The sequence below is a fragment of the Dendrobates tinctorius genome, unplaced genomic scaffold (genome assembly GCF_039654945.1).
Source record: "Dendrobates tinctorius isolate UK_male_01 unplaced genomic scaffold, ASM3965494v1 ptg000196l, whole genome shotgun sequence".
Lineage (NCBI taxonomy): Eukaryota > Metazoa > Chordata > Amphibia > Anura > Dendrobatidae > Dendrobates > Dendrobates tinctorius.
The window spans coordinates 6,459,277-6,486,198 of record NW_027361863.1 but is presented as its reverse complement, the minus strand read 5'-3'; the positions used below and the strand labels follow the sequence as shown (position 1 = coordinate 6,486,198).

The 26,922-nt window shown below is 42.4% G+C and overlaps 1 protein-coding gene across 9 annotated transcripts in view; it reads right to left on the bottom strand.

The window, feature by feature from the left end:
* Window positions 1-26,922, bottom strand: part of CRTAC1 (cartilage acidic protein 1) — a 792,023-nt gene that overhangs the window by 28,826 nt on the left and 736,275 nt on the right. For 4 of the 9 annotated variants that reach the window (XM_073552828.1, XM_073552830.1, XM_073552835.1 and 1 more), the window contains 3 exons: window positions 16,930-17,090; window positions 12,667-12,709; window positions 10,615-10,758 (listed from right to left, as the gene is read on the bottom strand). In XM_073552828.1, coding sequence (XP_073408929.1) covers window positions 10,615-10,758; window positions 12,667-12,709; window positions 16,930-17,090 — 348 coding nt within the window. Of the gene's footprint in view, window positions 1-6,987; window positions 7,753-10,614; window positions 10,759-12,666; window positions 12,710-16,929; window positions 17,091-26,922 lie in introns of those variants that run through there. The other 5 variants (XM_073552829.1, XM_073552831.1, XM_073552832.1 and 2 more) reach the window with 5 other exon arrangements.

Below are 26,922 nucleotides of genomic sequence, written 5' to 3'. Positions count from 1 at the left end.
ATCCAAAAAGAGCCGGCTCTTTTTGGTGAGCGGAGCCATGAGGGCTGGATCACCAAAAAGAGCCGGACTGCCCATCACTACCCACTGTCATGGAAAAGGAACCAGTCTTATAAATACAACATGGCGGGCAGTGGCTTTGTTACAGATTTCACATCGGGGCCTAGAAGCTTCAGAAGTTTTCCATGAATCAAGATTGATAAAGTTTTTCAGGATATTAAGTGACAACCCAGTGGGTGAGAAAGCAGGACTCACAGGCTCTCACAAGGAGTGGGTAGAGGAAACAGGACTCATATGCTTTCTCTATAAGTGGGTGGGGGAAGCAGGCCTCACAGGCTTTCTCTGTGAATGGGTGGGGGAAGCAGGACTCACAGACTTAAGGGTACTTCACACATAGCAAGATCATTAGCGAGATTGCTGAAACGTCACAGGTTTTGTGACGCAACAGTGACCTCGCCAGCGATCTTGCTACGTGTGACACATAGCGGTGACTGGCCCCCCGCTGCGATATCGCTGATTGTGCTTGCATGTCCTGGGCGATTTTTTGATCGTTGGTGTCCCGCTGGCCAGCATGCATCGCTGTGTTTGACGCCATGGCAACGACGAGTGACCTCGTTGAAGCATGCCTATCGAGGTCTGACTCGTCAGAATAGCTGCTGTGTGACAAGGTCCCAACGACCGCCAAGGTCGTCATACGGATCGCCATATCGTTGCTGCGTCGTTGAGTAGATCTGCCTGTTTGGCAGCTTACTAGCGACCATGTAGCGACGCACCAGCGATCCTTACCATGTCGTATTGTTGTTGGGATCGCTGGAGCGTCGCTATGTGTAACGGAACCCTTACTCTATGAGTGGGTGGAGAAAACAGGACTCACAGATTTTTTTCCATGAGTGAGCAAGGGAAGCAAGACTCACAGGCTTTCTCTATGAGTGGGCAGAGAAAGCAGGAGTCACTGGCTTTCTCTATGGACGGGTAGAAAAAGTAGAACTCATAGGTGTTCTCTGTTGATGGGGTGGAAAGGAGGACCGATAGACTTTCTCCATGAGTATGTGGGAAAAAAAGGACTGACAGGGTTTCTCTATGAGTAGGCAGAGGAAGCACGTCTAACAGACTTTCTTCATGAGTGGGCAGAGGAGCAGGATTCACAGCCTTTCTGTCACAATTCCTCCCTCCACTCAGTGTGTCTTGGATGCAGTGAGTAGCAGCTCAGTTGTCCAATCTAGTGTAGGGGTGTAGTGTCTAGTCTAGTGCTGATCGGTTAGTATTTTGATAAACAGCTCAGCTGTCCAAATCTGAGACAGGGAGGTGCTGAGCTTCCTTCAGGTGTTCCCTATTCTGTGTGATTACCCAACTACTTAGCTAAGCTGTTAGTCCCAGATGTCAGTCAATTGTAGGATTTGCTTGGTGGTGCTGTTTGCTTTGCATTCCGGTGCTCAGTTTGTTGATCTAGTGCTGCCTGGCCTTTGACCTTGTTCTGAGCACCCTTTTGCCTAGCTCCTTTGCTCTGATCCACTATCTTCCTGATATTCTGACCTCGGACCATGACCTGACTATTCCTTTGTCTTTACCCTTTACATTATAATGTGCTGTGTTTGTATCTGACCCTTGAACCATTGACTACCCTTCCCAGTAGTGTAACTACCAGGGGGCAGAGGGTGTGGTCACCCAGGGCCCCACGCTCTGAGGGGGCCCACCTGGAGTTACGCTATTGTAACTGTATTGGCGTGCACAGCATGCCAATAGAGTTGTATTCTGCGGCAGAGCAGGGAGAATCGACAACACTGACAGGGGTTCACGATGACCCGCTGTCCAGAGATGTGCAGGCGCTCAGAGCAGCGGAGGAACCAGGAAGAAAGGTGAGTATTGGATTTATTTTTTTATGGGGCTGCATTATACTGTAGAGTCTGCCTATGGAGTCCATTATATTAGGGGCTGCATTATACTCTTGGGGTGCATTATATTAGGGTCATAGAAGAAGAAGAAGAATCATAGAATCGTAGAGTTGGAAGGGACCTTCTGGGCCATCTGGTCCAACCCCCTGCTCCAAGCAGGATTCGCTAAATCATCCCAGTCAGATGTCTGTCCAGCCTCTGTTTGAAGACTTCCGTTGAAGGAGAACTCACCACTTCTCGTGGCAACTTGTTCCACTCATTGATCACTCTAACTGTCAAAAAGTTTTTTCTAATATCTAATCTGTGTCTCCTCCCATTCAGTTTCATCCCATTGCTTCTAGTCTTTCCTTGTGCAAATGAGAATAAAGTTGATCCTTCTACACTGTGACAGACCTTTAGATATTTGTAGACAGCTATTAAGTCTCCTCTTAGTCTTCTCTTTTGCAAACTAAACATTCCCAAATCCTGCAACCTTTCCTCATAAGACAGGGTTTGCAGACCGGTCACCATTCTGGTCGCTCTTTTCTGAACTTGCTCCAGTTTGTTGATGTCTTTTTTAAAATGTGGTGCCCAAAACTGGACACAATATTCCAGATGAGGTCTGACCAAAGAGGAGTAGAGGGAAATAATGACTTCACGTGATCTAGACTGTATGCTTCTGTTAATACATCCCAGAATTGCATTTGCCTTTTTTGCTGCTGCATCACACTGTTGACTCATATTCAGTCTGTGATCTATTAGTATACCCAAGTCTGCATTATACTATAGAGGCTGCCTATGGGGTTGCATTATATTAGGGGCTGCATTATTCTATAGAGGCTGCCTATGGGGTTGCATTATATTAGGGGCTGCATTATTCTATAGAGGCTGCCTATGGGGTTGCATTATATTAGGGGCTGCATTATACAATAGAGGCTGCCTATGGGGATGCATTATATTAGTAGTTGCATTATACTATAGAGTCTGCTTATACAAGGAAGCCTATGGGGAGTGCATAATAATATATTGATGGCTATATTGAGGATTGTTTGGTGCATTATACTATATGGAGGCTATATAAGGGGCCATCATACAGTGTGATGATTACAGTATTGGAGCTATCAAACAGTTTGGGGGGATACTAAGGGGTCAGTATATATACAGTGAGTAGGCATTATACTGTGTATAAGAGAGCATCATACTGTGTATAGGGGAGCTGTACAGGGGAGACTAGGGACACTATTAAATTTAAAATGGGCACTTATTGTTATAGGAGAACTCAGGTTACTGTGACTGTCAAAGGGTCACAGAGGGCATTATTACTTTCTAGGGGATACAATGTGGGCACTGATTTCTAGGGCACTTTCTCCCAGCATTACTATATTCTAGAGGCTTGCTTTAGAATTTAGAGGGCACAGAGAACCACACAGTAGGTGCAGTAATAGGGACATACAGCAGCAGCATCTCAGTATTGGGATATCAGGTGCAGTAATAGGGACACATATGGCAGCAGTGGCTCAGTATTGGGGTATCAGCAGGATGAGGTGTTTGTGCAGGTTGGGAATAGATGGAGACGGTGCTGAAAATGTGAGAAGTGAAATGTGTCTTTGTTGTAATCTCTGTAGCAGAGTCCTGGCTGGAAGAATTTGTCATGTTGGTCTGGGCCAGATGGGAAAGTCAGGAAAAGTGAACGATTCCATCAGAAAGAATGTCAGCGGTAAGTCACCATCTATAACTGTGCTGTGACCTCTTACATGTTCTGTAGGACTGGTATTTACCACTGACCATATGGTGGAAATTTCAATGTTGGTCTTTATGTAGAAATTATTTTCTGTAACAGCGCAGTCATCTGCTGAGGTTCTCCTCCACTATTAGGGTTACTTGGTTAGGGGCCAACTGAAAAGTTTTGCCCTCCCTGAACCAAAACCCTAGCTACTCCTCAGACCCTTCTTCATGGCTTGCCCTTGAGTAGTGACTGGCATAACACTTTATGAGTGGGGGGAAGCGGGACTCACAGGCCTTTTTATGAGTGGGCGGGAAAGGAGGATTCACAGACTTTCTCTGTGAGTGGGCGAGGGAATCAGGATTCACAAGCTTCCTCTATGTGAGAATAGGAAAGCAGGACTCACAGGATTCTCTATGAATGGGCAGAGGAAGCATGACTCACAGGTTTTCTATATGAGTGGGCGGAGGAAGCAGGACTCACAGGCTTTCTTTATCAGTGGTTGGGGAAACAGGACTCACAGGCTTTCTCTATAAGTGAATAAGGAATAAAATCTCACAGGTATTTGTAAGCATGGATGGGGAAGCAGGAATCACAGGATTTCTCTATGATTGGATAGGGAAGCAGAACTCAAGCTTTTTCAAATAGTCTTGAAGGCATCTACATACAGGTTTTTACATGAAAACTCCTCATCAAATGATAGAAAACTACATATTCCAGAACTCATCTACTTTCCCATGTTTTCCTACAATAGAAGAGCTTCTTGAGCAGCTTTAAGAGATAAATCGTGTTTAATAGATTTTATTCACATTTTCTAATCTTACAAAGTAAGGCAAAATGTCAAAAGCCAAAAAAAAGTAAGCACATATTCAATGTGAATGCATTAGCTAAGACCGTAATTAAAACCATTACTGATAAGAAAGTGCAATTGATTAACTGAACATTGGGAAGTGTTCCAAGATGCTTTGTAAAAAGTTTTCAGAAGTGCACTCAGGAGTATTCGAGCTTCTATTAACACCGAGTGGAGGCAGAACTTACTGCAGAGCAAGATGGTAACAAAGCCTGTAACTTTAAAGGGAACGCAACAGCTGATACATGCTGAATCACAGAAAAACACAATAAAACGTGTAAAAATACTCTGTTGTAAAAAAGTAACAGTAAACAGCAAGTGCTAGTAAAAAGATGATAAAAAAAACAAGGTATTTGGTTGATACTTTTTTTGCAAATAATGTATACTAAGCCGCTCTACCAAACATCAAGGTAACCGATATTAGAGCAGTCCCTAGCTGATGTATTTAAAAGCCTGATCATGTGTATCGTACCTGTATGAGCAGGATTCAGACAGGTAATGTCCGATGTTGACATGCTGCAGAGAATGGCTTTTTATGTGCATGGCTCACAAGAAAGGGATGGAAACCTCCCTAATCTTGTAAAACAAGAAGCCAATTAATTACAAACACATGGGCCATGCACACAGTGAACAAGTCTGTAGGACAGTGTTCAAACCACCAAAAAACTGAAACACAGAAAAACACAATAAAACGTGTAAAAATAACTCTGTTGTAAAAAAGTAACAGTAAACAGCAAGTGCCAGTAAAAACATGATAAAAAAACAGGGTATTTGGTTGATACGTTTTTTAAAAAAAATGTATACTAAGCCGTTCTACCAAATGTCAAGGTATACTCATATCAGAGCAGTACCTAACTGATGTATTTAAAAACCTGATCATGTGTATAGTGCCTATATGAGCAGGATTCAGACAGGTAATGTCCACTGTGTGCATGGCCCATGTGTTTGTATTTAGCTGATACATGCTGCATGTTCCAGGGGCAACGTGTATCAGCCACTGGCTGTATGATTTCAACAAGGTATGTTTGACTCTGAAATGCTGCAGCATATTTAAATGTCAGTGACTAAGATTCAAGGGAGACTAGTTGGACAAATGGGTCCTTGGTGGCTTCTTCCTGCCTGCTGCCCTCGAGTGACAAGTCTCTCCCTATACACACACTCAGGAAGAGACCTGGCAGCTGGCGAGGAGAAGGCACCAGGGACCCGCCTGTCTGACTAGTCTTTCATGCGGCTTGGTCCCCGGCGGCTTTTAAAGTATGCTGCAGCATACCTGGCTGGAATCATACACCTATTGTCTGATACATGCTGTCCGACACACGGGAATCAAATGTCAAGTTCCCTTTTAAAACCTACATGCAGTAAGTCCAGCTTGTCCAGCCTACATCCGTGCTAAGTTGATCTAGCAAATTACTGAAAGTCAGATAGCAAATAAAAAAAAATTCAAAACTGCAAAGTGTAAAAATTTCCATAAACTAGAGTAGTGCAGGATGGTAGAGCCTGATGCACAATGACAGTGCGCGGCATCTTTGCAGCACGTTAGTGCAGAATACTCCATATTTAGGGGAGTAATTATAAGTGGGTGCAAGGGCTGCAGTTGTGTAGAGGAGAAGGTTGACTAGCGCCCCTAATAACTAGCAGTGTATACAAGTAAGCTGATTCAATTACACTCTTCCATAGAGCAAGGAGCCACGAGTCTGGTGATATAATGGTGATGGATCAGTTTGACACTTTTGAAGATGCCACCTCTTTATCATATGCCCTTGGATCCCAGCTATGCAGTATATACGAGAAAGTGGGAAAGGAGTTTTATATAAATTAAAATTGATCTGTCCATTTGCAAAACAAGTTTCAGACTGAGGTTTCTGGAAATCGGTGGAAAATCGGTGGAGGAAGTTCATGAAGATGTGTTGATGATGTGCACAGCCCCCCACATTCAAGCCGAACAAAAAATTTTACACTGTGGTCCACCCAATGCATAGTAGGTAGGTTCAGTTAATGCTCTCTGCTTATAACAATGAAGGTAATCTAATAACAGGTTAACTTTAAAGGGGTTGTCCAGATTTACCTTTTGTATAAAATGAAGAAAAACAATATTCACGAGAGAGAAAAGTGGAAAATGGATGGAGGTCACCACGTTGCGAAGTAATCGATGTCCAGGATGGAGATATACGTGGAGGGTGCCGCTTCTGCTGGTGAAGCACAGCCATGAAAAGGAGGAAGGAATCCGGCACAACCATCCAACATTAAAATCCAGTTTATTAATAAGCCATTTTTAATGACTTTTTAATAAACTGGATTTTAATGTTGGATGGTTGTGCCGAGTTCCTTCCTCCTGCTTCCTCTTCATGGCTAAGCTTCTTCCTCAATATTTACCTTCTTAACTTCCATGGCACTCCTGCACAGCCTAAACAGTGGTCTTTGTTTACTTTGCTGCCCCAATCACATGCCATACATTCATGTGACCACTGCAGCCAATCATTGACTTCACTGGTCACATGCCAACACAAGCTGAGCACCAATCACGTTAGAGAGAATTGTTACACGCGTTTTTGTATGTTTACTGTACATTTTATTTGGAATATATTTTCAGACCGATGACTGGAAGACTGCAAAAAAGTTGAACTTGTAACCTTTCTTCTCATTACAAATTAAAAATAAATGAATAATTACAGAAATGAGATAAGGCTTCTTCCTTCACAAGGAATAGGAGCAGGCAAAAGCACAGAACAGGCAGGCCAAAACCTGTAAAAATGGTGTCATATCACTTTCCAAGGAGCATCTGGTTCCGGCCATTTTCCCGGCCAGGAGGGCTCTCCGTGTGACGCTCTGTTAGCTTCTCTTGCAGCAAAAGGTTTTAACCGAAAATTTTTTTGGGCAACATATAAAAAATCAGAAGTCAAATATAAAACATGAATTTACACTGGATACTTGAGAGTGTCTTTAGCGAGGGCTTGAATGGGAATTCTCTTCAGTTTTCTCAGAAAACATGCATGACATATTAACAAACAACTCGATTTTACGAAAATATCACTATTCACTCTAAGCTTCAGACAAAGTTCTTTCTGGCATGTTTGTAGCAGGGTCATCTGGTTCCCAGACCCAGAGCGGAGCAGCTTGGCTGACAGTCCTTTCAAATACTGTATAATTTGCAAGAACCAAGCACAGAAAGCCTTTATGTGGCAGAACTATTCAGAGAGAGTATATGTGAAAATATAATCCAAGGCATAGCAGAGTCGCTGAAGAGTGCAAGAAGTGTGGTTGAAATCTGGAGGCTGAAGAAGGGTACGATCCAAAGTAAGCCACCTGAGCTACTTGAATAGCCGGGACATCCCAAAGAAAGCACAGCCCAAAGAAGAGGAGACCAGGTGGAGATCCGGTTGTAGGAAATGAGGTGTTAGAAGAAAGGGAAAAGAGAGAAAGACAAAGACTTGTTAGTGAAAGTGGCCACTGTGGATTACCAAAAACATTGATGTATGACCATAACTAGTAATGTGTGACTATACCGCCAGATCTATTAGGAGGAAGATCATGCACCCAAAACTACACCCACCCAAGATTGCCAACAGGTACATGATTTTTGAAACAAAGTCTTGTAGCTATTGGCCAACAGGAATTGGCAGGATTTTGGCCACCGCTTCCTGTGGTCTTATCCTTAGGGTCCCGTTACATTTAGCGATGCACCAGTGATCCCGCCAACGATACGACCCAGTCAGGATTGCTGGTGCATCGCTAAATGGTCGCTAGTGAGCTGCCAAACAGGTAGATCTCACCAGCGACGTAGCAGCGGTCGGTGGTCATAGAATCATAGAATCGTAGAGTTGGAAGGGACCTCCTGGGCCATCTGGTCCAACCCCCTGCTCAAAGCAGGATTCGCTAAATCATCCCAGTTAGATGTCTGTCCAGCCTCTGTTTGAAGACTTCCATTGAAGGAGAACTCACCACTTCTCGTGGCAGCCTGTTCCACTCATTGATCACTCTAACTGTCAAAAAGTTTTTTCTAATATCTAATCTGTGTCTCCTCCCATTCAGCTTCATCCCATTGCTTCTAGTCTTTCCTTGTGCAAATGAGAATAAAGTTGATCCTTCTACAATGTGACAGCCCTTTAGATATTTGTAGACAGCTATTAAGTCTCCTCTCAGTCTTCTCTTTTGCAAACTAAACATTCCCAAATCCTGCAACCTTTCCTCATAAGACAGGGTTTGCAGACCGGTCACCATTCTGGTCGCTCTTTTCTGAACTTGCTCCAGTTTGTTGATGTCTTTTTTAAAATGTGGTGCCCAAAATTGGACACAATATTCCAGATGAGGTCTGACCAAAGAGGAGTAGAGGGAAATAATTACTTCACGTGATCTAGACTGTATGCTTCTGTTAATACATCCTAGAATTGCATTTGCCTTTTTTGCTGCTGCATCACACTGTTGACTCATATTCAGTCTGTGATCTATTAGTATACCCAAGTCTTTTTCACATGTGCTGTCACTTAGCCCTATTCCTCCCATTCTATATATGCTTTTTTCATTTTTATTGCCCAGATGTAGTACTTTGCATTTCTCCCTGTTAAAAACCATTCTGTTAGTTGCTGCCCACTTCTCCAGTTTATTTAAATCTTTTTGAATCATCGTTACTTACCTGTCAGACGCGGCGATGAAGACGTCCTCCCGCCCGCGCCACGTGTAGCTCGTCGGCGCCAGCAGGAAGCCGCCGCCGAGAAACGGCCCAGGACGTTCTCGCGCGATCAGCGATAGCCAGCGGGGGAGCCGGTCGGAGGTAAGTGTCACATATAGCGATATCACTAGCAATATCACTGCAACGTCACAAAATCAGTGACACTTTAGCGATATTGCTAGCGATATCGCTATGTGTGAAGCCCCCTTTAATCAGTGATTTAACGATGTTTTAGATAACTCAATACAATGAGTTCCAAGAAATATATGGCCTTCGTAATCATAGGCTTTTTATTAGTCCAGGTTGCGGCTTACTTTCCTATTTCTAATATGAAACATCGTTTTGGACAATAGCTTTAAAGACGGTGTTCCACACCTTTTTTCAGAACTGGCAAGAAAGAAGAAATCATTTTAAACTAAAGAAAGAAGTTGGTGGTCTCTATCAGTCCCAGAAGTGATGACATCAAGTTCTTAAAGTCACCTTATCTCTGAGGGCTTTGTTAGGCTGCAAGGTCCGGTGTCATCACTTTTGGTCCTAGCGGAGGGCACAGTATCTGTGGTGCTAAAGGGGATCAGATTAGTTTGAAATGCTTCCATTATTATATTTTAAACACCCAGTTCCTCTGACAAAGGGTAGAAAGCCACCTAAATGGCATTGTCTAATTCAGAAAGTCTATTTTCTTATAACCTGTGGGTAGATTTTAAGTTACTGGATGGAGGACCGATCTCTATGACCCTGGCCTCTTGGCTGTGGTGGAGAGCATTTACAAGGACTGTCTCTTGCTCTGGAGGACCTGTCCTGAATGACATAGATAACCCATAGATTCAATTGGGCATTGCGTAATGTTTAATTTCACCTGTGGGGGTGCTGTAGGGAATTTGAACACTTACACCAGGTTTCTTTAAAAATTACAACTGGACATCAAAACAGAGGTGCCCTTTATGGTCAAGCCATTATCAAGTTTTAATAAGTAGGGATAGTAGAGAACCCATTAATGAACCTCCTAGATAATTGCCTACTTTAGTCTATTCTATAGCAATAATTTTAAAACCCTATATCCATGGGCTATAATTTTAAAAAACAGTATCACTCCCAGCTAATTTATATTCTAATATCTAGAATTCTTCTTGTCCTCACACCACCCATCTATGGAATTAAAATTTGTGGTCAACCCAGGAGACTCTTCCAAGGAACTTCAAAGAACCCTGGTGATAAACCCTAATCTAGAAAGTATACTTTTTTTTAAATAGAACCATTTACAAATAAATAAATAAAAATATTAATGTCACCATATAATGTATCTACATTTGCGATATGCCATATATCATAGACATAACACGGGAGATTTGCATGAAGACAGAAGCCATCAAGACAAAGTAAAAAATCTCTCTTGTTCGTTGATTCTCCAGAGAAACATTTGATCTCAGTTAATCCTATATTTTCATATGCCCAGATCAAATAAGTAGATTTGGTCTACGCCTTCACAAGGAGGGAAAGACATACATACCAACACAAGCCGTGCCATCTTCGTTTGGCTCATAGCCGCGGTCGCATCTCCTGTTCGGACGACATTTGTACCCTCCGTATGTGTTGATACAAATGGGCTTTTCTCTGGGACAAACGAATGGGAAATGTATGCACTCATCAGTATCTAAAAATACAGAAAAATGAGTGCTAAAGCATTTCACCAAGTAACACAGTAACAGAACGCTCAGAAGTAAAGACCTAAATTAACCATACCAGCAAACGTGACCTTTAAAACATCCTGCCATTCATATAGGAGGACATCCCAAATTTTCCCAGTTAACAGGAAGGCAGGTGTCCTCCCCTAGTCAAATACTGCGACTATATGGTATAACAGTAGATAATCATAATCTGGGACTGTCCAACTGAAACCATAACGGTGTGTTCAAACAATACAACTTCTGTGGAATTAATTTGAGCTGATCCTCAAATATAATAAAAAGTTCCAGCACAAGACTTAACCCTATTATCATTCACTTGACAAAACCTCTAGTTTTTCACGTGGAGTTCATGCAAATAAGCAACATGCCACTTTCTCTCTGTGGCAGATTTATTTCCGTAGTGGCACCAAAAATATGTATTCTAACCCATATAAAGGTCTTGGGTAATCCCCATCCACGTGCATGGGTTGTAGATTGTAGTTGGATCTTATAGGGATTTCCATTCCAAAATTTGTATCAAATCCGACCCATGAGAGCACAGCTTATAGATGGATGGGTAATGTCTTAGTAATGTCACTAGACCATTGGGGGTCAAAATCATAATTTTGATGAGGTACTATACATCATGTCTTCCAAAGCCACGGAACCCATCTTTCATCCAGAAAGAAGTTCTTCTACTGTAAGAATACTGACACCTCAGTAAGAAATTACATCTTTATTTGTGAGTTGAAGAGGCAAGATTGAACTCTGTTTGTATCTACGATAACTTATTTGGGGCTCTAGAGACTTTGCGGCTAGAACTGAGCGCATTTTACATGTCCCTCCATTGGCATGGAGGTCAACCACTGGTGTGTTAGAAATACCTGCTGTGGATGCAATCATCCTCCTCCGGTTTCCAGTCTGTCCGCGCTGGGAGCGGATTTATCACGCACTTGGGTGGTGCGACTACTCACGATGGTGCCTCTTATGTGGAAGTGGTGAGCAATGTGGGAACAGAGGACACTGTGCTTCCCACTTGTTTCGCAGCTCGGGAAATATGGGTCGTTGTGTCTCCTGGTTGTCAGGCACCATAGGACACTGCCTTGCCCGTTGTTAGCCAGTGGTGGGAATGTGTGCACTGTGTGACTGTGAGGAACGCAACACCTGATTGCTATCCTTGGATTTGGGTTAATTAAAGCCTGCTTTTAATCCAGTTCAGTGCTGCTTATTGAGTTCCCTTGTGTAGTGGTAAGGTGAGTGCTTCAAGTTTGACTTCTGGTTACTTCTCAGTAGTTGTCGCTATTGGTTCTTTATTAGATATTGTCCTGGGGTTTCTCTTTGACTCTCATTAGGGTTTTATGCTGCCAGCTTTGGGTTTACTCATGTACTTGACTGTCCATCGTCCATGTCACCAGACGCCAGCTACCCTGCGACAGCAGTCTGGGAAGGGCTCTGCAAAGCTCCATCACCTTTAGGAGTGGGTGAAGACTATTCCTGCCCTTAAGGACTTGCCTAGCAGTGGTTACTTGAGCAAAGTGAGCCTGTGACTGCTTTTTTGCTGGCCCGATGAGAGTTGCTATAGAGTTTACTAGACCTTAGTGAGTTATTTAATACATTATTATCGAAGGACTAATTCCTAAAAATGTCTAAAATGATATATTTACAACAAATAATAATCCTAAAGCCTCATGTTCTGGACTGAACCAAGCTGATCATTTTATGCAGATCTGTCAATTGTCTCCGATGAGCAATTCAGTAACACAGATGGATCATTATGCTTTATTATCCCAACCGTTTGCTTACTAGGGCGTCCAGGCAGAAAACGTGTGCATATAATGACATTTTCTTTTATAATCCAGGTGTGATACATTCAAACACATTAAAGCCTCATTTACCTCCGCAATGTCCATTTTCATTCATCGAGAAGCCCTGGCCGCACTGTTTGGAAAAAGATAAATGCGGTAAAAGCAAATTGTAATCATTTCTGTCATATTGAAAAAGATCAAAAGGCAATTTCCTGCCCAGTTTTATTTAGTCAAGTGATTAGCTGTATAAAAAAGTCATTTGTTTGACCTCTACGGGAAGTGCAAAGACTCTTGCCCACATTTTTCCTCATTCTCTTGTATTTTCTGCATGCCTCTGCAGCAAAAAAGTCTTGGAAAAACCTGACAGGGAACCTGAGGGTTAATTTTCTGTTCATTTGTGCCAAATCAGGTTAAGGGATACCTAAGGAGGTGTGGCTTAAGTAAGGGGTGGGGCTTAAAGGGATTGTTCATTATTTATAAAACAGCAGAAATTCTGATGATAATGGAAAATAACTATTACTTGCCTGGTAAATCCCCAGCCACCTTATCACCAATGCTCTGGTGGTCCATATTGGACTTAGTTGAAATCATAAATGTGATGATGTGCCAGGCATGCATGTGACCACTGCAGTCATTCACCAGACTCAGCAGTTTCAAGATGTACATCAAAGAATGGCCGCTAGGGCTGATGACTAGCTGCAAAATGATATCGATGCACGGGACATCATTGCTGTAGAAAAGTATACCAAAGACAGTGCCACTGGTGCATTAGTACTGGAGCACTGGAGCATTAGTACTGGAGCACTGGAGCACTAGTACTGGAGCACTGGAGCATTAGTACTGGAGCACTGAAGCACTAGTACTGGAGCACTGGTGCATTAGTACTGGAGCACTGGAGCATTAGTACTGGAGCACTGGAGCATTAGTACTGGAGCACTGGAGCACTAGTACTGGAGCACTGGAGCATTAGTACTGGAGCACTGGTGCATTAGTACTGGAGCACTGGAGCATTAGTACTGGAGCACTGGAGCATTAGTACTGGAGCACTGGAGCACTAGTACTGGAGCACTGGAGCATTAGTACTGGAGCACTGGAGCACTAGTACTGGAGCACTGGAGCATTAGTACTCGAGCACTGGAGCATTAGTACTGGAGCACTGGAGCACTAGCACTGGAGCATTAGTACTGGAGCACTGGTGCATTAGTACTGGAGCACTGGTGCATTAGTACTTGAGCACTGGAGCATTAGTACTGGAGCACTGGAGCATTAGTACTGGAGCACTGGAGCATTAGTACTGAAGCGGCAGGTATTTAAAGGGAATCTGTCATCCCTTTTTTCAACTATCAGCTGCCGGCACTCACATCAGGGGCTTATCTACAGCATTCTGTAGTGCTGTAGATATGCCCTCAATGTAACCTGAAACATAAGAAAAAAGAGCTCAATTCTCACCCGGGGGGGAGGGGGAGTCCGGTCCAATGGGTGTCGCGGTCCTGTCCGGCGCCTCCCATCTTCATACGATGCCGTCCTCTTCTTTCCTTCCTGTGTGGCTCTGGCGCAGGTGCACTGCTCTGCCCTGTTGAGGGCAGAGCAGAATACTGCAGTGCACAGGCGCCGGGAAAGGTCAGAGACGTCCGGCGCCTGCGCACTGCAGTATTCTGCTCAGCCCTTAACAGGATAGAGCAGTGCGCCTGCGCCAGAGCCACACAGGAAGGAAAGAAGAGGACGGCATCGTATGAAGATGGGAGGCACCGGACCGGACCACGACACCCATTGGACCGGACTGCCCCCCGGACTCAGGTTACATTGGGGGCATATCTACAGCACTACAGAATGCTGTAGATAGGCCCCTGATGTCAGTGCCGGCAGCTGATAGTCGAAAAAAGGGTGACAGAGTCCCTTTAGCAGTTGGATAATTTTTTTTTACATTTCCTTCTGTTGAACCAGTTTTCTTTTTCCAATCACAGACAATACTTTTAGCCTTCAACATTCTGTATCTGCTACTGCAGTCAGGACAGAGGGGAGAGGCTTCTGCTGCAGAAAGTTGTCTTACAGCCAGACACCGAGCATTTATCTGAAAAACTGAAGACTAGGTACTGATTACTGCATGACCTCCCCCTCCATCATCTTCTATAGGTTACAATTGATAAAATATAAGATCAAATAAAACATGTAACAGGACCTGTGTTTGACCATGATAACATAATGCCTTGCAAGCACTATAGTCTTTCTCTCACTTTCTTCTTACTAGAGTTGTAATGATGGCCATGTAGAAGTATTTTTACTCCTTCTTTATTCATGTTAGGAGCTCATTACTATTTTATTCTAATTTCTATTAGTATTTTTGATATTATGCTTTTAAAAAAGGTTGCAAATTATCCCTTTGGCAGAATCAAAGAAACAATCTCACAAGTACCACCTAGGAGACGTAGATATCCTATAAGTGAATGTCTGATTCTTTAGGAAGTCTTACAGCATGACCGTAGATGAATTCCAAACCAGAAAGTCATTTATAGAGAGGTTGTTTTGGGGTGTTTGCCCCTCATCAGTGTAGCGCACGGTTTCACTGGCTGAATGCAACAATCTTGAAGCAATAAGGGGAAATACTACTTTTCCTTAAAAAGACCAGCTGAGTGAGATGGCTTTCATGTTTTTTTTAATCAAAAATCGTATGACTAAGAACCCTGTGTTATTTAAATGCACTTGCTTTTTACTTATTTAGTTATAGCAGGGTTTTGGTTTATTTTGCTTCTTGTAGGTTTTTTCAGATGAGTATAAAGTCTTAAGGCCAACATTTAGTCTAATGTGCAGTGTATGAAGGAGTCGTCAAACTGATCCCTGGCGTAGATGTTGATTGGGCATGTTTGATTTCTGACTGCTGACTTCTTTGCTATCCCGGAGATAAGCCGCCTGTGGAAATATCGGACGATGGTGTGATATGTTATGTGGGTATCATTTTGTGTATATTTAGATTTTACGGATTTCTATAGTGTTCTTTTGTTGCCCTGTATCATTCCGTGTATTCCCATATTGTCTAGAGTCTCAATTACCTTCCAAAATTCTGATAATTGAATTAGCTCGCTTAAGGTACCGTCACACTTAGCGATGCACCAGCGATCCCGACAACGATATGACCCAGTCAGGATCGCTGGTGCATCGCTAAGTGGTCGCTAGTGAGCTGCCACACAGGCAGATCTCTCCAGCGACATAGCAGGGGTCGGAGGTCGCTACTTACCTGTCAGACGAGGCGATGAAGACGTTCTCCCGCCTGCGTCCACGCGTCGCCTGTCGCCACAGCAGGAAGCCCAGCAGGAAGCTGACGACGAGAAATGGCCCAGGCCGTTCTCGCGTGATCAGCGATAACCAGCGGGGGAGCCCGTCGGAGGTAAGTATCACACATAGCGATATCGCTAGCAATATCGCTGCTACGTCACAAAACCAGTGACGTTATAGCGATATTGCTAGCGATATTGCTTAGTGTGACGGGCCTTTTACTGTCTGCAGCATGACTGTATCTATGCCTCTTGATGAACCCCTTGTAGCGCCTTAATCCCCAAGGCACCTTTGTCAGGTCTGGGATGCCTGAAAACCGCCCCAACCTGTCTGACTACCCCTGGACATAAGGAGGGGGCTGGGAAGGACAGGAGCTATTCAAGTGAGACCCGGTGTGGTGATCATCGGGTGAAGACAGCATGTCAGAGAGAAGGGGAAGCATATGGACCCATTTTATCCTCTGTCTGCTGGATTATTGGACTCTCATCTCCTTGGACATTCATCCTGTTACTGATCTGCATTCGTGTTCTGGACTATTGTATCCTCAGTGTGGTGGATTGTTTATGGACCTTTTAATTTTGCCTATAATAAAGGTCTTGGGATTGTTCACACTTCCCTCGCTCTGTTGATTGTGTGGTATCGGAGAAGGACCCCTTGACAGGTGGCTTTATCATAGAGGACACAGGAGCACTCAGCTGAAAGAGCGCTCTTGTGTAAGGAAGTGATCATTGTCGGAAGATTGGCCAAACCATGGTTAGGACAACAACCATCTAATATGTATGTCCGGTATTACAAGGGTGTTGCACTCTTCCAGCAAGACTCTGCTCTACACTCAGGAGGGGCAAACTCACCGAAACAGGTTTTATCTAGATGAGTTTCTAGTTTGGCTTGAAACACTGGTTTTGTTGCAAGGTTTGTTAAAGGGTCACACATTGGCCTATAGTGTAGTTATCTCTCCTAGGTGCTACTTGTGAGGTGGTTTCTTTTCACTCTAAGCCTCTTTAAAGAGAACCAGTACTTCCCCTGTATTAAAAAAGACAAACAACACATAATATTTCCTTTCCAAAGCTGTGCCATTATCACCCCAGAATGCGGCACCTCTATAGCCGTCGGTTTAGTAACAGTATCTTCATCAAGAGGATATGGAATTTCCAACACAGAGTTTATTTCCCCTTCAGCAATGCCTCGGGTGAAAATCCTGCCATCGGGCCAAGTCACTTCCAAGCTGCTCGCTTCATCTTTGGCTAAAGGAAAAAAAAAAAAAAGCAAATAAAATCAAGATGTTTCTGGATGTGAGGGCAAAGCTGATTATCGTCAGATACAATCTCACTGCCTGTACCATTACTAACATTCGAAAGACTGGCCGTTGCCGCTTTATGACTCATTACATGCAGTCATCATATGGGGCTTTTATTTCAGCACTGAATAGGAGAAACTTCGCACAATTATTTTCCAATACATTATAAGATCGTGTTATTCTTTCCATTTTTATGGATTGGCGACGGGAACATAAATCGAATTCCTCAGTTTTCTTACAGTTTTATCACTCTCTTAGTCTCAGTTCCAAGCCAATAAGCAGAAATATTAGAACTTTGTATAATTACAATAAAATATTCCACGGTCTTGGGAAGTCCAGGCATACTTTGCTATTTCTCTATATTGTTGGGGCATAATAATAATGGCAGTGCAAATGAAATCACTAAGGGATTTTAATTAGAGCGTGAATTCATTCCTGGTCAATGGACATCAGTGATAATCAACTTCTGTAGATATTAATCTAAACCCTGGGATTTAAAGGGAAGTTGTCACCATGAATATGCAGTCCAATCTGCAGGCACCATGTTATCGACCACGGGGAGCTGGGTAGATTGATATATAGATTTGCTGAGAAAGAATTCAATATAACCTCAGTTTTATACGTTTAATATTTGCTCTTTTTGTGCTTTTCAGTCCAGTGGGCGGTCTTATCTGTGATGGACAGTTCTCTCTATATACGCACTTAGAGGAGAGCTGCAGATGCAGACGTGTTTGTAAGGAGACAAAGCTCAGCTCTGTTGTACTGTATTAGTTGTAATCACACAAAGCTCTGCATTGAGAGCAAGACAGCAGACTGTCAATGATTACATGTCTCACACTGGTAATGCCCCCTTACAAATAAAATAAGCTCTGGAGGCAGATTCTCAAGCACATCTATGCCTGGCCCTTAGATCTCAACAGCTCAGTTACATATTAAGAAATATAGATTACTCATGAATAAAACATCAGATTACAGATGTCAAGTAGAGATGGGCAAAAACCCAAATGGTAAAGTATGGGGTCAGTGCTACTGAAAGCCTGTATTACTGTTCAGATTTGGCAGCCAGAACAAAGCTTGTTGAAAGAATGTCAGCCAATCAACAAGCTTTTCCTCTGTGGGCAAGTATTGGCATGGTTGTGATTGGCCAACGAACCATGTAAAAAAAATAAATAAAAAAAGACGTGCGGGCTGCAGTTATCAGCTGTCAGCTTTTTCTTGGCTGGTTATCAAAACTAGAGGGGTTTTAACATCGTTTTTCTTCATTATTTAAATTAATAATTAAAAAAAACGTTGTGGGGTCCCCTCCATCTTTAAAAACCAGCCAAGCTAAAGCTGGGGGCTGGTGTTCTCATGTTGGAAAGTAGCAATGGATATTGGCCCTCCCCAGCCTAAAAATAGCAGCCCACAGCCGCCACAGAAATGGGGCATCCATAAGACGTGCCAATTCTGGTGCTTTTCCCAGCACTTCCCACTTTCTCTGGTGCACTTGCAAGTGGGGTAATAGTTTTGGGGTTGATGTCAGTTGTTTTATCTCCGCTGACATCAAGGCCAGGGGTTAGCAATGGAGAGAAATCTATTACACATCACCATCACTAATGTTACCGCTCAGCTGTGTGTGACAGTATGGGAACTGCAGCGCTGTGACTGGCAGTAATGTGTAAGGTTGCCGTTGATCAGAGGCCGTGTTTCCCGCTCTGTCACACAGATGATAGCATGAGAACCACCGGTTGTTCGGGCACCCACTCATTTGAATGTGGTTCAGGTTCGACTAGTTCTGGTACCCAAACCCAAATTATTTTTTAAAGTTCAGCTGATCCCAATGGACCCTAACATCCATGAGTTCGCCCACCTCTAACTGCAGTATCATTTTATCTTTTATGACTTTCGTGCTAATTAGACAGTTAGTAGAATTGATCCTACTGACAGATTCCTTTTAACTTATACATGGATTGTTCATAACATTTTATGTGTTTAATAAAGCAGGCCCACAATAGTCCTATAGTAAAAAAGAAACACTGACATATTGGACCCCTGCTGCTCCTTTGCATGGCTGTCGATATCAACCAAAAGTCTTCTGGATTCCTCTTTTCAAGGGGAAGAAGGTCGGGTGACTGCAGTGATCTAATTCCAACTGAGCTGGAAGAAACAGTCTTCTAGCTGTTTTTTCAAGCTCCATCGGAATGTGACTGCTGCAGACAATCAGTAGCTGCTGATAGGCTGAAGACAGTACCTGTGAGAGGTAGCCAGGAGATAAGCAGTGGACACCAGAAACAAAAGCGAGTAGTGGTAGTGGTCCTGTAGATGATTGTTTTTAAACCCTTTTGGGTCCATTTTCACACTACAAAAATGTAGGAGGCAAACCCCTTTGATATAGGCTCCAGGAGACAATTTTGGCAATAGTTTTGTCATCAGTAGTATTTTGTCATCATTGTCAAGGGTGCATATAACAAAGAGGTCTTGCAGGTGGGCACACAGTTCTTGTTCTCTCCTCTGCTATTGGTTCATAATTAAGTACCCATGTTGCCCCTCCCCTGAGGAACAGCATTATTAGCAAACAAGAAAGTGAGAACTTACCGAAAGGGGCATGACAATGGAGTAAAGATATAAAAAAAAAAATTGGCGCACAAGGCAATGTTGCGTCCAGCTGCACCAAAATCCATTGCTGCGTTTCCTGCCTAATGATTATATAAAGCAGATCTGTCTAGAACAGGATTTGTTGCTAGAAATGATTGATGAAAATGCTATAGTCCCTCATAGCCCAGGATCCAAATATTCAACATTAATTGACGGGCCTGGCAAAATATTAAATGACTTCATTCACAAAACGAGTCTCTTAAAACTAAGCTTGATAGATTTCCCTCCACATTCGGGGGTGATTACCGCGAGTTATTACGGAGAAAATGTCATTACCCGACAAAAATAAAGAGATTTCTTCTCAGAAAGAACAGTAAAAGTGAATTCCACTTAATTAAGATTGGGGCCATTAATTCTTTTCATTGGGATCAAGTTCTCTGGTTAAGATCCTATTTCCTGCCATAAGGTTGGGTGGAACTAGATGAGCTTGAAGGTCCCGATATTCTGAATTTCATGAGATCATTAGAACATTATTACCTAAGAGTAAAACAAATGGCAATGTTTTCTAAAAAGAAAAGAGTCTCCTGGTTTCAGGACTGCAATATATAAGTCCCACATGTTTATGCCAATATGCTTTATGCTTTAGTGCAGAACCGAATATATCCAAGGGTACGGACGGAGCAGAGCTAGGCTTGCCATTTGGCACTTGACTTTATCAATTATTTTTCTATAGAACTATAATTATTTACGCACAAAACTATAAATATATGGTCAGTTATAGTTGAGTTTTATGCAACTTTATACACATATAATATTATCATTGCTATTTGTACTTTATATACTTTAGAAAACTGATATTACGGATGAGCAGTGTCGTCACAATCATAGAAACTGACTACACCTGCTTTGGCGCCCATCATGAGCAATGAATGTTCCTGCTGTTTCCCTTAATGATACAATTCTGTTTATCTGCAGCTGCCAGTAGAGGGAGATAACTAAATACAGATTTAAAGGGGTTGTCCACTACTCGGACAACTCATCCTGAAGTAGAATAATAACAACTATATTTACCTCCGATGCAGGCGCCATTCCAGCGGTGTTGGCACCGGGTCTCCCAGGGCTCACATGACATTTTTATGTCATGCAATCCCTGCAGTCAATCAGCGTTGGCTTCACTCCCCCCTCAGCTGAGTATTGCAGCTCAAACTTATTGAAATGAATAAAGCTGCTCTGCAATATTGTATTAATCTCACAGTCTTGGGTTTCTGAAAGAAAGCAGCCATTTATATCTATTGCTAGTCAACCCCATTAAAAGATTGCAGTCATTACCTATCGACAGGACAGGTGATCACTTTCTCATCACTGAGACCTCACTAAACCTGAGAATTGGGGTTTGGAGGGCATAGACACTATTGCTCCATTTAATGTGTATGGTACTGATGGAGAAAATCCAAAGTGGTACTAGCGATGGGATCGCAGCAATCAGAAAGTTATCTTTTATCTTGAGGATAGGTTATAGCTTGTATAATCTACCTTTAAATTGTGACTCTAAGGGGCCATATAATCTGTGCCTATAAGTACTGACTTTGTAGGTCAGGAACATATAGAAATATTGTGTGACAATTAGAGATAAATAATAACTCTTTTGAAATTTAAATTTACCAATTGTCTAATTTTACGCCAAAATTTAATTTGTGGCAAATCAAAAGACTACAAAGCCACCACCTGCCCTAAAAAGATGTGCGTACCACTCTGAGGTCTCCCAGGACTGTATCTAACCCCTTTAATTTTGTTAACACAAACACATCCTTAACAGTGTCAAAGTGACTTCACCCTAGAAATGAATGATAAACTACAGCGTGTTCCTCGCACACTAATTTTCTTTGCCGCTGTCGTACTTTCTATGCAATTTTTTCAGTGTTTTATGGCTTTCTATCACTATTCCTATAACTTAGCTGTGACGTCCTCTGACTATCCAGATTCACCACTAAATGGCTGCTGCATTTCCTGCCTCTGCTTTTATACAGGCCAAGATATTTTTTCCTGATTGGCTCTGGTTATACCATGTGATATGATAGCTGTCAGGTATATCGAGGATGCCCACACAGCTGCACCTAAGGATACTCCTCTGGCTGATGGAGTCTTTTGAAATATGTAAATTTACAGCAGTCCTTTTAAGCAATTCACCAGATTCAGTAAGTTGCTAATTTTTTTTTTTTTAAATTGAATACAAATTTGGATTGTATCAAATTGATGCTTAATTATCTCATCTCTAGTGACAATATTTCCTTTTTTATTAGGGAGCACACGCCTGACTCAGTTTACAAAACTATGTAAAGCAGTCAATACAAGAAAAGGTAGTATTCTGCTACAGATGGATCTGGATAAGTTGGGAACTTGGGCCGAAAGGTGGCAGATGCGGTTTAACAATGATAAATGTAAGGTTATACACATGGGAAGTAGGAATCAATATCACCATTACACACTGAACGGTAAACCACTGGGTAAATCTGACATGGAGAAGGACTTGGGGATCCTAGTTAATGATAAACTTACCTGGAGCAGCCTGTGCCAGGCAGCGGCTGCCAAGGCAACCAGGATCATGGGGTGCATTAAAAGGTCTGGCTACACATGATGAGAGCATTATACTGCCTCTGTACAAATCTCTGGTTAGACCGCACATGGAGTACTGTGTACAGTTTTGGGCACCGGTGCTCTGGAAGGATATAATGGAACTAGAGCGGGTACAAAGGAGCGCAACAAAATTAATAAAGGGGATGGGGGAACTACAATACCCAGAGAGATTAGCAAAATTAGGATTATTTAGTCTAGAAAAAAGACGACTGAGGGGCAATCTAATAACCATGTATAAGATTGTGAGCCCCATCGCGGACAGTGATGAAAATGTGTGCAAACTGTAAAGCGCTGCGGAATATGTTAGCGCTATATAAAAATAAAGATTATTATTATTATTATAGTATAAGTATATAAGGGGACAATACAAATATGTCTCCGAGGATCTGTTTATACCAAGGAAGATGACGGTCACAAGGGGGCATTCTCTGCGTCTGGAGGATAGAAGGTTTTTCCACCAACATAGAAGAGGATTCTTTACTGTTAGGGCAGTGAGAATCTGGAATTCCCTGCCTGAGGAAGTGGTGATGGCGAACTCAGTCGAAGGGTTCAAGAGAGGCCTGGATGTCTTCCTGGAACGTAACAATATTGTATCTTACAGTTATTAGGTTCTTTAGAAGGACGTAGATCTGGGGATTTATTCTAACAGAATATAGGCTGAACTGGATGGACTAATGTCTTTTTTCGGCCTTGCTAACTATGTTACTATGTTACATATCGTTACATTCTAACCATTAGTTCCCATCAGACACATCTCAATGCGGCACTTTATTTTGTCTCCCCCTACATGTGAGCCTTATAAATGAGATTTTCCACAATCACGAGAAGTTATTAATCCACGCGCATTACAACTAGCTGGGTAATTCTTCTGTGCTCGCTGCATTATAAGTCATTAAAGGGATTAAATGCTGTTTCAGCTGCCTGTGACCGAAGATGAAAAATGTGACCATAATAATAACGCCAATGGAAAGCTCGGCCGCGGAATGATTGAGGGGCTCCTTTATTTCTACAGCGCTAATACAGTATAGACTTCTAGTGATCGGCCGTGATGAATGAGATCTGATCGATTTACCCATTGAGCAAACATGACAAACAATGTAGCAGACCGAAAAAAGCGAGACTCAACACAAACACACGGACATCAACACTACGAGCATTACCCCTACATGAAAATATTCACAAGTAAATGAGGATTTTTTTCTATTAGATTTTAATTTATATTCTATTGTCTCCTATTTACATCTGCTACTGGGAAAGCTGGGTGACATCACACGTTTCCTTCTCTGGATGCGGAAAAAGTAAAGAAATTCCAGTTCCCAAATCACAAGGTAAATAGGATAGTGATACAATAAAATAACAAAGCCCAGTAGCAAAACTCCAAACCCTAACCGATACCTCCTGCAAGTACACTAGACCTTCATTGAAGGTAACGGCTGCCATTATATTTCCACTACTACATAGCACCCTGCCTTTTTTTTGACTTGCAGACTCCAGTTAGTAGCTTAAACAGTATCACCGAAGCAAGGGAAAGTGTATAGTCCCAGGACCCCTCTCACCATGGGCAAAATAGTAGCCACAAATTCTGTGTCTCTGGAAAGAGACTTGCTGCACCTGGGGAAGCCGTGTGAATACCTGTATGTGACCCGATAAGAGCAGCCATTGGATCGTTTGTTTTTTTCTAATCCATCCTAATCGAGGCTGGTTTCGCCATATGTAAGGCTTGTTTGGGATTATTAGGATATTTTGATGTGCTAGATGGGTAGGTTACGTGAAGGGGTTGTCCAGGCTTGTAGTTCAAGTCTGCAGTCACTCTATGTGAATCCTGACAGATCACAATGTGCACACACTATCCGGATTCCACGGTACTAGTACCGGGAACGGGCAATCACGTGACCACAAGTATGCAATTTGCATACATCTGGTCACATGCTGACTAGACGTGCGCGGCCTCACTCAATACAAGTGAATTGAGTGAGAATGGACACGTCTAGTTGGAATGTGGCAAGAAGTATGCAAAATTGAACACCTGCCATCACATGAGCGCCTACTCCCAGTTCCAGAGTATCCTGACAGTGCACATTGTACACGCTGCGAGGATTCACAAGTCTGCAGTCACATAGCCTGAACAACCCCTTTAAGTTAATTGATTTTAGCTTTGAAGGTGGAGTTGAAAATATTCATAGTCTGTCACATGATCATTGTGTAATACGTAGAATACAGTAGCCTACTGAAGAACATTAGTTATTATTCATGTCTGTGAAAAATGAGGATGACTGAACTCATGGAGATCAACATCCAACACTGTGGAGACACCATCACACGTTTCTCAACGCAGTGATTCTAGGGCAAAACCCCATCCCATATGGGAAATATGTAAATATATGCAAAACACAAGCCGTGGAGACACCATCACATGTTTCTCAATGCAAGCAATGACTAGCCAGGTCTTTCCCCGGGAAGGAACAACCACGGGAAGGGCAGTCTCCAATGAAGGAGACCACCTATGCCAAAACATGGTATCCATCCACAGACAGCTGTTTCGGGGTATTGCCCCTCATCAGTGTGGAGTAGGAAACTGGTCAGTAGGAGCAATGCCTAGTAGAAGACTGTGAAAAATGAGGATGAATAAACTCCACGGAGACACCATCACACTGATGAGGGGGAATCACTGCATTGAGAAACATGTGATGGTGTCTCCGCAGTGTTGGATGTTGATCTCCATGAGTTTATTCATCCTCATATTATGTGCAATCTGTTGCTCCGCACTGAAAAATCCAAGTTTCAACTTATATGCAAATGATGCTAAAGTGCTCTGGGCGTGATCAGAGTGCTTCCCAAGCATCTGCCACACTGATACGTTTCTTCCCCGAGCCCCACCTTCCTCTGCTTTATTGACAGCTCACTGGCTAGACTATGGGAAGGAAGGTAACCCGATCGCAGGGTAGTGCAAAGGAGCGCCTTCATCAGGTGACAAGTCATGAAGACGGAGGTTATCCATTGAAACGCGTAGTGGAACTTAATAAAGAAGAAAACCTTTCAAGCTTCTCCCTTTCCTTTGTGCTCCCCTGCGATCGGGTTACCCTGCTTCCCATGTGTATATCCTCTCTAGAGGCACCCGACAGGAGCAGCATCGGATCACTATTACCCTGAGATCTGTCTCACTCTGACTATTTCACACTGGCTACACTAGACAACTCATTTCAACCTTCATGAAGAAAAATAAAGGAAGCAAACAACCCAAATAAATAAATAAATAATTCTCCTGGCGAGAAGAACATATTTTTTTCAAGCTTTATTGCAAACTATAAAAAAAAAAAAATAAAATTGATGTTGTGGTCGGTCATGATTATTTTTTCCTCCCATTAAATCAACAGCAACTAATTAAAATCACTTGCACAATTCATCATCCATTGACATTAATGATGGAATAAATGGTTCGTAGCAGATTTTACTATTAGTTTAGTTACTGTATAGACCCAAAGGATATAACATGAATGTCCCGTTAATCGTGATAAGTTTTGCGTGTTTTTACTATTTTTTTTAAGACTTTTTTTTTCCCAAAAAACTGATCCTTTTTCCTACAAAAAAAAATCTGTTCCTTAAAGAAAACATCCATTGATAAAAGAGGAACACAATAATTAACTAATGAATGAAATTAATTAAAATGGGCACAGAATTCATAGGAGAGCAACAACAACTCCTTTGTGGTCCGAGTCTCTGTTGCCTTTTTAAAGTAGTTCCTGCAAAAGTCTGATATACTTGTAAAGGGAGCACAAACAGCCTGTTGCAAATGAGATAGTGTTCCCTTTATTTTTTTGAGCAGTATACAGTTGTGGCCAAAAGTATTGACACCCCTGCAATTCTGTCAGATAATACTCAGTTTCTTCCTGAAAATGATTGCAAACACAAATTCTTCGGTATTATTATCTTCATTTAATTTGTCTTAAATGAAAAAACACAAAAAGAATTGTCCTAAAGCCAAATTGGATATAATTCCACACCAAACATAAAAAAGAGGGTGGACAAAAGTATTGGCACTGTTCGAAAAATCATGTGATGCTTCTCTAATTTGTGTAATTAACAGCACCTGTAACTTACCTGTGGCACCTAACAGGTGTTGGCAATAACTAAATCACACTTGCAGCCAGTTGACATGGATTAAAGTTGACTCAACCTCTGTCCTGTGTCCTTGTGTGTACCACATTGAGCATGGAGAAAAGAAAGAAGACCAAAGAACTGTCTGAGGACTTGAGAAACCAAATTATGAGGAAGCATGAGCAATCTCAAGGCTACAAGTCCATCTCCAAAGACCTGAATGTTCCTGTGTCTACCGTGCGCAGTGTCATCAAGAAGTTTAAAGCCCATGGCACTGTGGCTAACCTCCCTAGATGTGGACGGAAAAGAAAAATTGACAAGAGATTTCAACGCAAGATTGTGCGGATGTTGGATAAATAACCTCGACTAACATCCAAACAAGTCCGAGGGTACAACAGTGTCAACCCGTACTATCCGTCGGCGTCTGAATGAAAAGGGACTGTATGGTAGGAGACCCAGAAAGACCCCACTTCTTA